At 46.1% G+C, this 15,363-nt stretch overlaps 1 protein-coding gene across 1 annotated transcript in view; it reads right to left on the reverse strand.

Moving 5' to 3' along the window:
• Positions 1-14,335, reverse strand: part of rab15 (RAB15, member RAS oncogene family) — a 34,858-nt gene extending 20,523 nt beyond the window's left edge. The window contains exon 1 of the mRNA XM_022204313.2: positions 13,992-14,335. Within this exon, the coding sequence (XP_022060005.1) occupies positions 13,992-14,115 (124 nt within the window). The 5' untranslated portion in view covers positions 14,116-14,335. The remainder of the gene's footprint in view (positions 1-13,991) is intronic.
• Between the last annotated feature and the right edge of the window lie 1,028 nt (positions 14,336-15,363).

A 15,363-nucleotide genomic window follows, 5' to 3' on the forward strand; every position in this document is an offset into this window, starting at 1 on the left:
GGAGCTGAGCTCCTGGACCTGGATTCTGTGTACATTAAAAGAAGAGCACGGGCCATCGGCATGGACGTCAGCCACTCAGGACACTCCCGTTTGTCCCCCTGCCATCAGTGAGGAGGTACCAGGCGACCAAAACATGGACAACCAGGTTGAGGAACAGCTTATTCCCCAGAGCTGTTGCCTCAATTACACCATTACACTACCTTCCTCCCTCTCCCCCATCCAAAAACATGCACAACCCAGAGATGGAACTCTTCCCCACCCCCCATCTCCCTGCTCTCAAACAGAGACTCACTGATGGACAATACTCTTTTTAATGTGCAATAACCATCTCATACCAGTTATTTTACTTTAATCAGACACTTTGAAGCAGACATCGCACCTCATTTTTGTCACGTGCAGGCATGTGAACCCAAGCAGCAGGCACAAACGAGTGGGTGAGATTAAATAAGATTTAATGAGAAAATAAGAATAAATACGAACAGAAAGCACTGAATAAAGGAAGCCAGGGGGGAACCGCGGGGAGGAGTAAGGTAACTGAACAAAGCTAAACTAAGGGCGGACCCAAAGGCCCAGTAGAACTAAACATAAAACAAAAACTATACAGGGTAGGTCCTGGGTTTGGAAGGTGGAAGCGAGCGGAATGGATGGAGCAGACGGAGAGACGTGGCGAGGGCAGGGAAACAGGTAAATTGTTCAAAGGGGAGACAGATCCAGGCTTTACACTGAGCTCATTGTGCATTGAGTTCAGCTGAGCTTCTCCTCAGCTGAGCTTCTCCTCAGCTGAGTTTCTCCTCAGCTGTTCCAAATTGGCTGAATCAGAGCACTGGCACAGGGAGTGTGACAGTGTCCCCCTTCCAAGGTGCGCCTCCCGGCGCACCCAAGCCCTGTCGGGGCGACTCTGGAATTGTCAGGGATCCGGCAGGAGGGGCCGCTCCAGGGGCGGGCGAGCTGGGACCGGGCGGGCGGCGGGGGGACACGTCGGAAGACAGTCCAGGGGTTGGACAGGCTGGAGTAGGCCTGACAGGAACCCTCCGGGGGCCGGGCTGGGAACCGGCAGCAGGTCCGACGAGGATCTTCTGGAGGCCGGGCCGGGAACCGGCAGCGGGCCCGATGGGAACTCTCCGGAGGCCGGGCCGGGAACCGGCAGTGGGCCCGATGGGAACCCTCAGTAGGCCAGGCCGGGAACCGGCAGCTGGACTGACAGGGCCCCTCTGGGGGCCAGACTGGGAATCGGCAGCTGGACCGACGGGGCCCCTCTGGGGGCCGGACTGGTAACCGGCAATGGTGGGACCCCTCCGGGGGTCGAGCCGGTGGCTGGACTGGAAACCAGTGATGACGGGGCCCCTCCGGGGGCGGATCTGGAGCCGAGGGCCCCTCCGGGGGCGGATCTGGACCCGAGGGGACCTTCGGGGACGGATCTGGAGCCGGCGGCCCCTCCGGGGGCTGAAGCGAGGCCGGCGGCCCTTCCGTGGGCGGAACTGGAGTGGAGTGGACTGGAACGGAACTGGGTTAGAACTGGACGAGGCTAACTTGGGGACTGGTAATTTTTCAGGGAATGAAACTGGGGACTGAACTAAACAAAAAACAGGGGACTGAGTTAGACTAAGACTAGTGAACCCCTTGGGGAGTTGGACTGGGGACGGTTATGGACTGGGAATTGGGGACCCCTCAGGGGACAGGACAGGAGGCAGAACAGAATAAGGGATAGAAGAAACTGAAAAAACTGGAGGGACCGAAAGGACTGGAGGGACCGAAAGGACAGGAGGGACAGGAGGGACAGGAAGGACAGGCGGGACAGAAAGGACAGGAGGGTCAGGAGGGACCGAAAGGCCTGAAGGGACGGCACTAAGTCTCTTCTGGGTTTGGGGGGAGACGTTACGCCTCCTCAAGGCTGTCGGGAAGGAGTTATGCTCCCACACGGCTGTCGAGGAGGTGTCACGCCCCTTCAAGGGTTCAGGGGAGGCGGTATGCCTCTTCAGGGCTGGGGGGGAGATGCTACGTCTCCTCAAGGCAGCTGAGGAGGGGCTATGCCACCTCAAAGCTACCGAGGAGGCGCTACGCCTCTTCAAGGGCTCGGGGGAGGCGAGACGCCTCACCAAGGCCGCGGGGAAGGCGAGACGCCTCGACAAGGACGCGGAGGAGGCGGGACGCCTCGACAAGGACGTGGAGGAGGTGGGACGCCTCCTTGGGGCTGATGTCTTGTTAATTTACCCTTCTCAGTAAAAGTCTTCCCACACTGATCACAGCTGAATGGTTTGTCCACAATGTGAGTACGTTGGTGAATTCTTAGCTTTTCAGCAGGGTGAAGGGAAGGGGTGGCAGGAGGTGCGAACAGTTGTGAGTTGGTGTTGTTGGGGTGGGTGAGAGGTGAGAAAGATGGCCTTCCAAACCTGCAATAAAACACTGGCACATCTGCCTGTAAAACTTTTGTACCGTTTTCTTCGAACCAGAAAGTTTTGCAGAGATTTTGGTCGGAGGAGCAGCAGTTCTGTACGGGATTAGCCGGAGACGCCGCGGAGCGTGCAGGAGCGCTCGTCAGACTGAGACAGTGGAGACTGCGGACCGCGCTCCCGGCGATTCACCTGGCGAATGTCTGCTCGCTGGCAGATGGATGAACTGCTGCTCCTTAACAGAAAAAAACACGGACTTTTGCAGATCTGCCGCTCTGTGCTTCACGGAGGCCTGGCTCAGTGAGCACATCCCGGACACCTCACTCCACCTCCCGGGCTTCCACCTGAACCGGGCGGACCGCACGGAGCTGTCCAGGAAAACGAGGGGCGGCGGAATCTGCTTTTATGTGAACGAACGTTGGTGTACGGACATCACAGTGCTAGAAAAGTCGTGCAGCCCTCATTTAGAAAGCCTTTTTATAAACTGCAAACCTTTTTATTCACCGCGGGAGTTCTCCTCGTTCATTTTGGTGGGAGTTTACATCCATCCTCAGGCCTGTGTCACTGAGGCCTTACAGCAGCTGGCTGACCAGATAAAGAACTTGGAGCAAAAACATCCAGACTCCCTGCTCATCATACTAGGGGATTTCAACAGAGCAAACCTCAGCCACGAACTGCCAAATTACAGACAGCACATCAAGTCTCCCACCAGGGACTAGGGATGGGTATCGTTAGGATTTTTATGAATCCGATTCCGATTCCGGTTCTGCTTATCGATTCCGGTGCCAAACGATTCCTTAATACAATTCCAAAATAGTAAAAAAAAATAGAAGGTCAATAGTTTATTTAACTAAAGTAACTTTATTCCTTAACCTTTCGGAAAATTTGATTCTACAAACTTAGGCCTCATCCATTTCCAACCCAAATCACACTGTTTTGTTGTTAAGAAATCAGTAATACAGTGTCGCAGTGGCAGAAATACACAAATACATGAGCTGAAAATATTTCAAATGAATACACAATGTCTGTATTGTGTTTATTTTATTGTATAGATTCGTCTTGATTTAATTCTATACAAATTCAACCGTTTTATAGTTTGCATGTCATTGACGTTTGCAGGGAAATATAAGCCTACACAAGACGAAATATGTATTTTTGCCACAGGATTTAGGATGGAAATATGCGACGTTACATTATTTAACTTACTGAATAACGGAGACTCGACGACCGAGAAAGGATGTAGTCCTTTCACTACAAACTTGGTTACCGCATGGTGACACTCCTCAGCTTTCTCTTTTGTCGCGCGAACGCGGAAATGCCCAGCAGCAGCCGACCACGAGAGTTTCGTGTTGCGGTGACGGACTGGCTTGGCTCCGTGCCAAATCAAATTTTCAAAATCATCTGGCGGGCCAGATATTATTCCTGACGGGCCAGTTCTGGCCCGCGGGCCGCCAGTTGCCGACCACTGCTTTAGAGCGTTTCCCATGGTCCATAGTTAGCAAAGTTTCTCCGGTGTTGTTTTTTTTTCACCTTTACGTGACTACGTTGCACATTCATGCTATCAGCGCTATCAGCGTAACAGACAGGTCTCCCAGAGCCCTCTCGCTGAGGTTTCCTGGCAGACACGCAGCCATTGTAAAAAAGATTATAAGTCCGTCCAAGAACCGAAAAGCAGAACCGAAAGTAAATATTTTTATGGGTACCAGGTACCCGCCGTTTTTGATTCGGTTCCTACTTAGAACCGAATTTCGATACCCAACCCTACCAGGGACACAAACATACTGGACCACTGCTACACAATTTTAAAGGATGCCTATCGTTCGGTTCCCCGGGCAGCATTGGGACTCTCTGATCACTGCCTGGTTCATCTCATCCCGACCTACAGGCAGAAACTAAAATCTGCCAAGCCTGTGGTAAAGACTGTGAGGTGGACCACTGAGGCAAAGCTGGAGCTACAGGCCTGCTTTGACTTCACTGCTTGGAGTATTTTTGATGCTGCAACCACTGATCTGCACGAACTGACCAACACTGTGACATCCTACATCAGTTTCTGTGAGGAGATGTGTGTACCAACCAAAACCTTCCTCACTTACAATAACAACAAACCCTGGTTTTCACCAAAGCTCAGGCAGCTTCGTCGAGCAAAGGAGGAGGCCTACAGAAGTGGGGACAGGATCCTGTACAGTCAGGCCAGGAACACACTGACTAAGGAGATCAGAGTAGCTAAGAGGAGCTACACTAAGAAGCTGAAAAAGAACTTTTCAGCAAACAACCCAGCGTCAGTGTGGAGGAGCTTGGAGACCATCACAAACTACAAGAGACCCTCCCCCACACTGCAGGAAGCCATCACCTAGCTGAGGAGCTCAGTGGGTTTTATTGCACCTCACCCGCACTCAGGATCTGTGAGGAGGACGTGTGTCGGCTATTTCAGAGACAGAAGATCAGGAAGGCACCAGGACCAGACGGTGTGTCTTCCTCCTGCCTGAAAGTCTGCGCTGACCAGCTGACACCCATCTTCACACAGATCTTCAACAATTCAATTCAATTCAATTCAATTTTATTTATATAGCGTCAATTACAGTCAAATCGTCTCAAGACGCTTTACAGAACCCATATGCCTGACCCCCAGAGCAAGCCCAAAGGCGACAGTGGCAAGGAAAAACACCCTTTTAACAGGGAAGAAACAGATCTCTGGAGATGTGTGAAGTCCCCTCCTGCTTCAAACGCTCCACCATCATCCCAGTCCCCAAGAAATCCTCCATCACAGGACTAAATGACGACAGACGTCTGTGGTCATGAAATCTTTTGAGAGACTGGTGTTGGCCCACCTGAAGGACATCACAGGCCCCCTGCTGGACCCCCTGCAGTTTGCCTACCGGGCAAACAGGTCAATGGATGATGCAGTCAACATGGGACTACACTACATCCTGCATCACCTTGAATCCCCAGGGACTTATGCAAGGATCCTGTTTGTGGACTTCAGTTCGGCGTTTAATACCATCATCCCGGACATCCTCCACTCCAAACTCCTCCAGCTCACTGTACCAGCCTCCACCTGTGAGTGGATCACAGACTTCCTGACAGACAGGAGGCAGCAGGTGAGATTGGGGAGCATCACATCCAGCACCTGGACAATCAGCACTGGCGCCCCCCAGGGGTGTGTGCTCTCCCCACTGCTCTTCTCCCTCTATACCAACGACTGCACCTAAGGTGACCCAAGCGTGAAGCTCTTAAAGTTTGCAGACACAACTGTCATCGGCCTCATCCGAGACGGTGATGAGTCTGCGTACAGACGAGAAGTGGAACAGCTGGTCCTCTGGTGTGGTCGGAACAACCTGGAGCTGAACACGCTCAAGACTGTGGAGATGAGAGTGGACTTCAGAAGGAGCCCCCCTGTGCTGCCCCCCCTCTCCATACACAACAACACGGTGTCTGCTGTGGAAAGTTTCAGGTTCCTAGGTTCCACAATCTCCCAGGACCTGAAGTGGGAGTCCAACATCAACACCATCAGGAAAAAGGCCCAGCAGAGGATGTACTTCCTGCGCCAACTGAGGAAGTTCAACCTGCCACAGGAGCTGCTGATCCAGTTCTACACCGCCATCATCCAGTCTGTCCTCTGCACTTCCATCACTGTGTGGTTTGGATCAGCCACCAAGCAGGACAGGCACAGACTGCAACGGACAGTCAGGACTGCAGAAAAATCATCAGTGCCAGCCTGCCCTCCATTCAGGACTTGTACATGTCCAGAGTTAGGAAAAGGGCAGGCAACATCACTGCAGATCCATCACACGCTGGACTAGAGGTGGGCGATATGGCCAAAAAATAAAATCTCGATGTTTTTAGTAATCTTGGACGATTACGATTTTAATCAATTTTTGTTGTTTCTTTGCGGTCTGTTTGCTATGGCTAGTGCTAGCCATAGGGTTGCCACCTTTCAGAAACAAAAATAAAGGACACCCACCACAACTCCTCGGGGCCACAGTTCAGTAAAATTGAAAAGACATTCACAGATTCACACTTCTGGCAGTGATTCTGTTGACACTACAGTGTATCAGAGTGAGGTTATTGAATATTTGTGTCTCTCTTCGCTGTTGCAGCAGTTTTGCAATTTGCAGACGGTCCCTGTTCACAGCCAGCTGCTCATAGACACCAATGTTATTTCTGCAACTTGAAAGACAGCTACTTTTGATAAAACTGGGCTTGTAGCACATCTGCCTTACAACGATGGGAAAGAGGCATCGTTTATGTTTTGACAACCTATATCTAATGAGTTATTGATGCTGGAAGTCTGAATCTGTGAATATCTTTCCAACTTTACCAAACGCGGGGCCACAACCACCCAAGGAGTGGTATATTTAATTTTGAATAAAGCATTTAGTCATACTTAAAGCTTTAAGTGCTTTATTAACACAAAACTAAGAGTTTTGTATTGTTTTATGTTCACAGGTTCTGTCTAAAAAGATGTGGCATGATTTCAAACAGTAAAACCATACTAATAAAATGTAATGGCCAACCAGTGTGTAATACTCGATTCTGCAAAAACTGAATGCAGAATAATGGACAAAGAAATTCTCTACAGATATTTTTCCCATCTAAATCTTTTCTTAACACAATGAATGTAACAACTTATTTATGTGTGTATGAATGTATTTACTGACTTATTTATTTAGTACCGTTAACATATCAGAGTTCTGAGTTAGTTTTTCTTAGGCAAAGGCCATTTATTGATCACATATAGGCTATTAAATAAATTATATTTTTAAAAATAAAAAGAATTTAAAATACTATTAAACAACTTAGGCATTTATTGAGTCACTAAAATACTGTAGAGTCTACGGCCACATTAGTCTGACTATAATCATCCTCTGGTAAATTCACAACCATGTACTGATGTCTCCTACCAAAGGGACTTCAGGAGATGATTAGATGATGATAAACTGTGACCTGCTGGTTGGGTCCTCTCTGTTTTCATGTTTCTGATTCTTACATGTTGGTCTCCTGATGCTGCCTTACTTCAGCTAATCTATGAGCAACAGAAACCACAGTTTGCCCTGTACCTATTGCCAGGGTTCCAGTCTTCCCACTCATGCCTGTGCTTTTGAAAACGTTTTTGCTTCTTTGGACGTGGTGGAGTTTCGGGTGCAGACATTTTTAAACACGCGGGAGCAGCAGCGTCTGTAACCGGAAACCCGCGACAGAACCGTCAAACAGACCTGCTGGATCTCGCATCGGGTCCTCGCTACATAGGTCTAAGGAAGATGAAACTGGCTGCCCTTAATATTTCCTGTATTTTATTTTGTTTATTACGCAGTTTTGATGCGTGTGTGACAGACGTGTATGGGACATTTATGAAAATACGGAACAATTAGCGTCCCGTATTGAATCAATACGGGAAAAGTGCCCGCTACGGGAGTGCGGCATAGGGTTGCCACCCGTTCCTTAAAATACAGAATAGTCCTTTATTTGACTATTAATTGTAGTGTGCCGTATTGATCCTATGCCGCACTCCCGTAGCTGCGGGCACTTCTCCCATTCTTTAGGATGCCTCTGCCGGAGGTGCTGAAAGAGGTTAGTTGTGCTGCTACTCTTTGTTTTCACAGTACTTTTACAAACCTTGCACATGACTGTAGTTTGCTCTGTGTATAATCGATATAATATAATCGATGTAACATGAGGCCCTTTTCTCGCGACCAACTCTTCGTCTGCTGTTCTGTCCGCCATGATGGGGGTGGGGGTGTGAGTGTTTTGGGGGAAGGAGATAAGAGGCGGAAGCAAACGCCAATGCACAAGTCGTGAAAGGCAGTAGAAGAATCTGTATTGTTATATATTGAAGCTCGCCTCGATTTTATGATTTCACAAATTTTCAAATCGTCTGGTTTTAAAAATGCAAATTAATTGAATTAATTCGATTTATCGCCCAGCCCTACCCTGGACATAACCTGTTTCACCTCCTCCCCTCCGGCAGGCGCTACAGAGCTCTGTACGCCAAAACCACCAGACACATAAACAGTTTCTTTCCACAGGCTGTTGCTCTGATGAACATTTGAAACCAGTCGCAGTCTGAATCATGAACATAAAAACATCCATAACCTCAACAAACAGTCCTATAAACAATAAAATTATAACTAGAAATGCACCATTTCCACTGATCACTTTAAGTTTTTTTATGTTGTTATGTTATGTCATGTCATGTCATGTTATGTCATGCTATATCTTCTGTATTACGTAATGTTAAAGTTATGTTAGTATTTTTTATATTTTTTGTTCCAAAATTTATGTTTATTATTTGAATGTCTATTTGTCTAGTACAAGAAGATACTGTAAAATACCGGAGTCAAATTCCTTGTATGTGCTCACATACTTGGCAAATAAAAGTGATTCTGATTCTGATTACTGTAATGCCCTTTTTACTCGTTTAAATCAGTCCTCTCTTAACTGCCTTCAGACAGTCCAAAACGCAGCTGCTCATCTTTTAACAGGAACTAACAGGAGATTCCACATCATCCTAGTCCTTTCCTCTTTTCACTGTCTCCTGATCAATTTTTGTGTTCATTTTTAAATACTGGTGCTAACGTAGAAGGCTTTGCATGGCCAAACACTTTGGACTTCCTTCACAGTTGCACCCCGAATAGAACTCTCAGGTCAGGCCGAAATGATTTGTCCCTCTAACCAAGTACAAAACCCATGGTGATAGTGCTTTCCAAGCTCTCGCACCAAAACTGTGGAATGGTCTTTCTCTACGGCTGAGATCAATCGACTCCTGTGAAGCCTTAATGAGGCAGCTGTAAACGTTTTTATTCAGACAGGCTTTCGGTTGACCTGTAGCTGCTTCATTTTTTTAAAAATTGTTTCTGATGCACTGTACTTTAGCTGTTTACCCCGTTTTAACAATTTACTATATTTATTATGATTGTTTTTGTTTTCTATCCTTGTTTTATTATTGTTGAAAACCACTTTGTGATTTTGTATCTGTAAAAGGTGCCATATAAATAAACTTTACTTACTTACTTAATTAGAGAATAGGCTATAAACGTAGTGTGAAGCTTTTGGAGACCTTATGGTTGGCTGTAATGAAGCCAACCATAAGGAGGTGACACTTCTACATTTGTTTGTTCGGTGTGACTCACTGTCTGAAGGAAAGCTTCACACGTTATTGATACTGTGATACTGAAGAAGACAGAGCTGAACTCAATCAGGGTGGGCACAATTTAAGCCCTGTGTTTAGGGAATGTTTTCTGCCTCTTTAAGAAAGACAGCTTACACATGGCTGGAAATGCAAGGAGAAAGACATGCAACTACTCCCCAACCATACGCAGTCTGAGGTTCTATGGTTCATAGCGCCTCCAAAGCAGTTTTTGAGATGTCCTAGCCAAGCCAAGGACAAGCTAAGATTATGACATCACCACTGTTTCATTGATAACCATCTACGATGCCTCATACTTTACACTGCTGAGCTTGTCAAGCAACGGTGAGCTGAGTGTACGACCAAGCCGGGATCATATCACAACTCTGATCTCCACTATGAGGACAGCTGCTTATTAAACTATGATATATACAGCTGGGTCAGGCTGATATTTTATAGGTGTTCTGACAGCCAGGAGCTCCAAGGAGTCCAGTGAAGAGACTGCCGAGTTAACGGTGAGGAAGATTAAACTCAGCAGTGTGACTGAATACCATTACTAAATCATCTCTACAGCTGTGCTTAGTCTAAGAAATATGAACTCTCAAGCCTAGAACACAGTGACCTGCAAAAATAAGATGGATATATAAGTGGTAGCGCAATTAGTCATTCAGATTAGAACTCTACCTGCTCTAATTACTGTCAATTTGTTAGATTTTTATTGTTTAGGTGTGTATTTTATAGACAGCAAATAATGTATAAAGTATAATAATGAATCAGTAACTATTAGTGAAAAGGTTTTCCACTGAAACCATTTACAGGCCATGTTAATGTCACGCCCCGCTTGCGCCAACGAGCCGGCTCATCAGCGCAATGACGAGCGGCTGTGCTGAGTGCACAGCCGGCACAAATGAACAATCAGTACGGCATTTAAGCCTGACTCTCGGCACAGTCCAGCGCTGCATCATTGACAATCTTCCCCGCTACACTACGCACCCTGACACTAGCTGTTCACTGTCTCCTGCATATCGTCCTCCCCCTGGACTCTGTTTTTTTTCTCCCCTGGATTACCTTTGCTACGTCTCCACTTCTCGGACCCTGTCACCCCTCTGGACAATCTTGCCAGTTTTCCCAGCCATCGCCACATCCTCCACCAGCTCTGTCATCTCTGCCCTCTTCTGTCTTCCATACCCCGGACTAGCAGTAAGCCACCTTTCCCTTCCATCTAGTTTAGTTTTATGTTTGGTTTTACCTCAGCCTTCGGGTCCGCCCTTGGTTTAGTTCAGGTTAGTTCTCCTTTCTGCTTTTCCCCTCCTGCTTCATTTATTAAGAGTCTTTCTGTTTGTCTCCTTGGTTAATTCAATTAAATCTTTATTAATTCACCCTCCCGTCTGTGCCTGCTGCTTGGGTTCTACTCTGTTGCGTGACAGTTAAATGTGAGTCCCAGGAATATACTGCTCTGGAGGCACTAGACACCTCTGTCCAACTGAGTTTGTGTAGTTTTTTCTGAAGCTGTTGTTCATGGTTTGAACCAAGCGACCTCATGTCGACATGACAACACTACGTGTACAATGCAACATCCATAAAGAAATGGCTTTCTGGAGTGGAAGAACTTCAGTGGCCTTGCAAGAGCCCTGACCTTAGCCCTCCCGAAATTAACTGTGTCAGACAGGCCTGAACCACTAAAGCTCCTGTGACTGAATAGGAGCAAATCCCCACAAGAGTGGAGGATGATGAAGCAGCCGATAGAGGCCCTTGAAATACCAAGAACAATCAAGTCACATATGGGTCTTATGCTGTATCACCCTCTGTTCATCATCACACTGTTCGCTGGAAGCGAACAGCGTTTTAATTTGTTTGAGTGACAGTGGGAGGTGTCCCTCATCTGCTAAACAACATACGCATCAGCTTTTTATTGTCGGATGTTTGTGGGGAAAAAAACTGAGAAGCTATAAATGAGATATCCATCCATTATCTATACAGTATTCTCATTAGGGTCACGGGGGCCTGGAGTCTATCCCAGCTGACAGGGTGAAGGCAGGGGACGCTCTGGACAGGCCAGTCTATCACAGGGCTACACCTAGAGACAAACAATCACACTCACTTCCACACCTATGGACAAAGTTGGAGAACTCGGAGAAAACCCACATATGCACAGGGAGAACATGCAAACTCCATGCAAAAAAGATCCCAGGAAGGCCGGGATGCGAACCTTCCGGCTGTAAGGTTCGCATCAAGGTGCTAACCATCAATCCACTTGTGCAGCCCTAGATGAGATGCCATTTTTTGATAATCATTAGCAAAAAAGGAGTGAAGGGAGCTGATGAATAATGGAGCTTCCCATGAGGGAGAATTTATATCCGTCTGTCACTGTGAAGGTTGGGAAATTATTCGGTGATCCTCCACAGGAGAGCATTGATGGTGGTCACTCTTGCCTCATTTTCTCTTTGGACTTTGCAAACCTTGTTTATCTGAGGAGCAATTATAATTATTGCAGGTCCGTGAAAGACCTCCCAGTGTGGATTATAAACACCACCTGCTGCCCACAACTATTCTGTGCAGTACGAGTATCTAGACCTTCCTGCTTACTGCTGTGATAGTGAATATTAGGTACACTGCAACAAAAGTGCAGAAAGATCACTGCATTCATCTTTTTTCAGCACATACAGACAGGTTGAACTTTTCTTGTAAGGGACAACAGAGAGCCTTGCAATGATCAGTGTAAGCATCACTCTACAGGAAGGAAGTTTCCTGTAGAGCGCTATAGGTCTTTGACTTAAAATAGCATACCGCAGCCTTTGCAAACATTGAGCACATATTACAACAGTCAGGTGCAGGTGAGACAACACAGGCATCTAGAATTTCGTATGAGGCTCGTGTAACAAGCAGATATAGAGACTCAAAATTAAATTTGAACTTCGTGGTTTGTGGGGGTTTTGTGGGAGGAGCACTCAAAAAAACAAAGATATTAATTTTACTTCTAAAAGCTCCTATGCAAATTCACAAGTACAGCAAAAATAGTGTTGAAAATTCATGTTAAAATGAATAAAGAGCGGTGCAATCATATTCTTGTGGCTTTTCTTGTTGCCAATATCTGTCTTTAAATTCAAGGCTTACTGCCACTTTCATAACTGACTGCCTTGATCCTACTTGCACAACATGTGCTCTGTCTTTTACACTAATGAGCCACATATCCAACACAATCACAGGAACATTTCCTGATTCTTTCTTTATCCTCTAGCCACAGCAAAATCTGCAGTTTGTCTTTTCCACATTTTGACAAATTGCTATACACATGATCATGGAGTAGTCGCTAGTGGAGATGAACAATTTATTGATTGAAAAACTGAAATAACAGTTCGAAACAACACAATTTGTAAATATTAAAGGCTACAGTTTAGGTGATTTTTAGGCAGCACATGTGACCCAAGGCTTGTCACATGTTTTAAATCTGCTACACAGTGACTACTGAACTGAAGCTAGACTTTAAAAAATTATATCTCAAATGAAATCACAACATCTGTCAGAAAAATTGCGAGTAGATATTTTCCCCAAATCACAAAACTGGAGCTTACTAAGAGAAGACGTCTATTAAGTGAAAACATACACACCCAGAAAAAACTGCCCAGTTGCCTCAGAAGAAGGGATACGAGATTCCACTGCAGCATGTGAAAAATCCACAGCTCACTGTACATCATTTCCCTCACCTCAAAGTGAAGCATGGTAATGTGCCTTTAATGGTCTGCGCTCTGAATCTTAACTATGGAGGTAGAAATACTGCACAAGCCGTATTGAGGACCGGGGCTGGTTATGCTGTGCTGAGTCAATAGTAGTCTTTACAGTGAGTGTGGAAATGGATGCTTTAAGTTCTTTTTATCTGCAAATAGAGAAGGAGCTGAATGTGTTAAGGCCTTGTTATGTAAATGCAGAATGACACACAATCAGTACAGAAAAACCCTTCTTTTAAGAGTCAGTGGAGTCAGTTTCAGCAGGAGTGAACAAAATAATTAACTTTGTTCAGGAACCTCATGGAGCCAATAAAAGGACATATGGGGAATCCCATACTCCAGTTAATATGGGTTGATGATGCAAAACATCCTATTCTCATATGCCAAAATATGTGGTTTTTTGTTGTGTGGCTAGTCAGTGCCAAGTGCTGATAGTTGGTAAACTCATCTGTATGGCTGTTGGTTCTTTCCCCCTCAGGGCTTCAACCAATGCAATCACTGTACAGTTAACACTCTCTTTACGCCATATCAAGTCACCAGTCTGGTTCAATCATGCCAAGGCCACTGGAATTCCTGTTCGATCCGAATTTATAGATCATACATTGAAAATTCAGTTTCCACAGAGACTAGGTGATACGCAAATGACATCAATATAAAATAAAGGAAGAGCGTTTAAACAAATAGGAGAGCAAATTAACCCCAAGTGCGGGGAACAATTAAGAAATAGGTCCTACTGATGGAGCAGTGTCTTACCAATGGTGGAGATGTGAGAAGGGTGGAATTCGTTGTCCGTAAATCTGCATAACAAACATGTTTTCCCAACCCCAGAATCTCCGAGAAGCAGGAGTCGGAAGAGCACATCGTACTGCTTAGCCATGGTGTTGGACGTAGTGTTGGGTTTTAGCAGCCAGAGTCAGCTAACTCAGCGATGGATGATGAGCAATCCTTCCCCACCTGCAGCCCATGTCTGCTCAGAAGGTCAGCATTAGGCTTTGGCTTTGTTTCGTTTTGTTCGCTGGTGCTGTAACAAACAGGGATGCTCAGCTCAGCCTCCAGCCTCAGTGGGTGGACCACTGTCAAGTTACACTCACTGTAGGGCGGACACATCCGGTGGAGCTTTCCAGCATAAAAATGATTTAGTGATGGAGGTTTTGCTAGCAAATTAAATCACAATCCCTAAAAGCTCAGTGGTGGAGCCAGACAGTTTTTATAGGAGTAGCCAGCCTGAGACCATTACTCACACTGGGGTGCCAAATTGGATTTTGTTTGCAGCAAATCGCTGTCGATCAGATTATCAGTTTTTGGGCACTTAGGCTTGTTATTTGCTTACACAGGCGAGACTGCCATGTAGAAGCACACAAGATGTCATGTCGAGTGTATTAATATTTTTTTATGTGACCCTCAGCTCATTAAAAATCCGGACAGTTGTATATTTCATTACAAGTAGGACTTTTGAATTACTTTTTAGAATGTGGGTCAGTCTTGCATTGTTCAGCAACTTGTAGTATTTTTGCCAGAACTCTTCAACATAGTTTTCAGATGCATTCTGTTACCGTCTATACACTTAATAACAAGAAAAGCACTCAGAGAGCGCAGTACTTCGCCAAGGCTGCTCAGTCGTTGCGTGATTTCCGACGGATGAAGTGTTTAAACAATTTGTGGTCTGCAGCAGTGGATTTGTAAGATAAGATAGACTTTATTAATCTCACAAAGGAGAAATTTAACATTACAGGGCTCTTAGAAACAAAAAACAGAGGAGTGCAAAAGTCACGAAAGTGCAAGAACAAGATAATAAATATTGCACATAATAACAACTACACAGTAGTGTTATATAGTCTGATGGCAGTGGGGATGAAGGACCTGCGGTAGCGCTCCTTCTTGCACTGAGGGTGTCTGAGTCTTGTGCTAAAGGAGCTGCTCAGCTCCACTACAGTCCGGTGCAGTGGGTGGGAGCTGTTGTCCATGATGGATGAGAGCTTGGTCAACATTCTCCTCTCACCCACATCCATCACAGAGTCCAGTGGGCAGCCCAGGACAGAGCTGGCCCTCTTGGTCAGCTTGTTCAGTCTCTTCATGTCCCGCTCTGTGCTGCCTGGGGCCCAGCAGACGACAGTGTAGAGGAAAG

The sequence above is a fragment of the Acanthochromis polyacanthus genome, chromosome 16 (assembly GCF_021347895.1).
Source record: "Acanthochromis polyacanthus isolate Apoly-LR-REF ecotype Palm Island chromosome 16, KAUST_Apoly_ChrSc, whole genome shotgun sequence".
NCBI lineage: Eukaryota > Metazoa > Chordata > Actinopteri > Pomacentridae > Acanthochromis > Acanthochromis polyacanthus.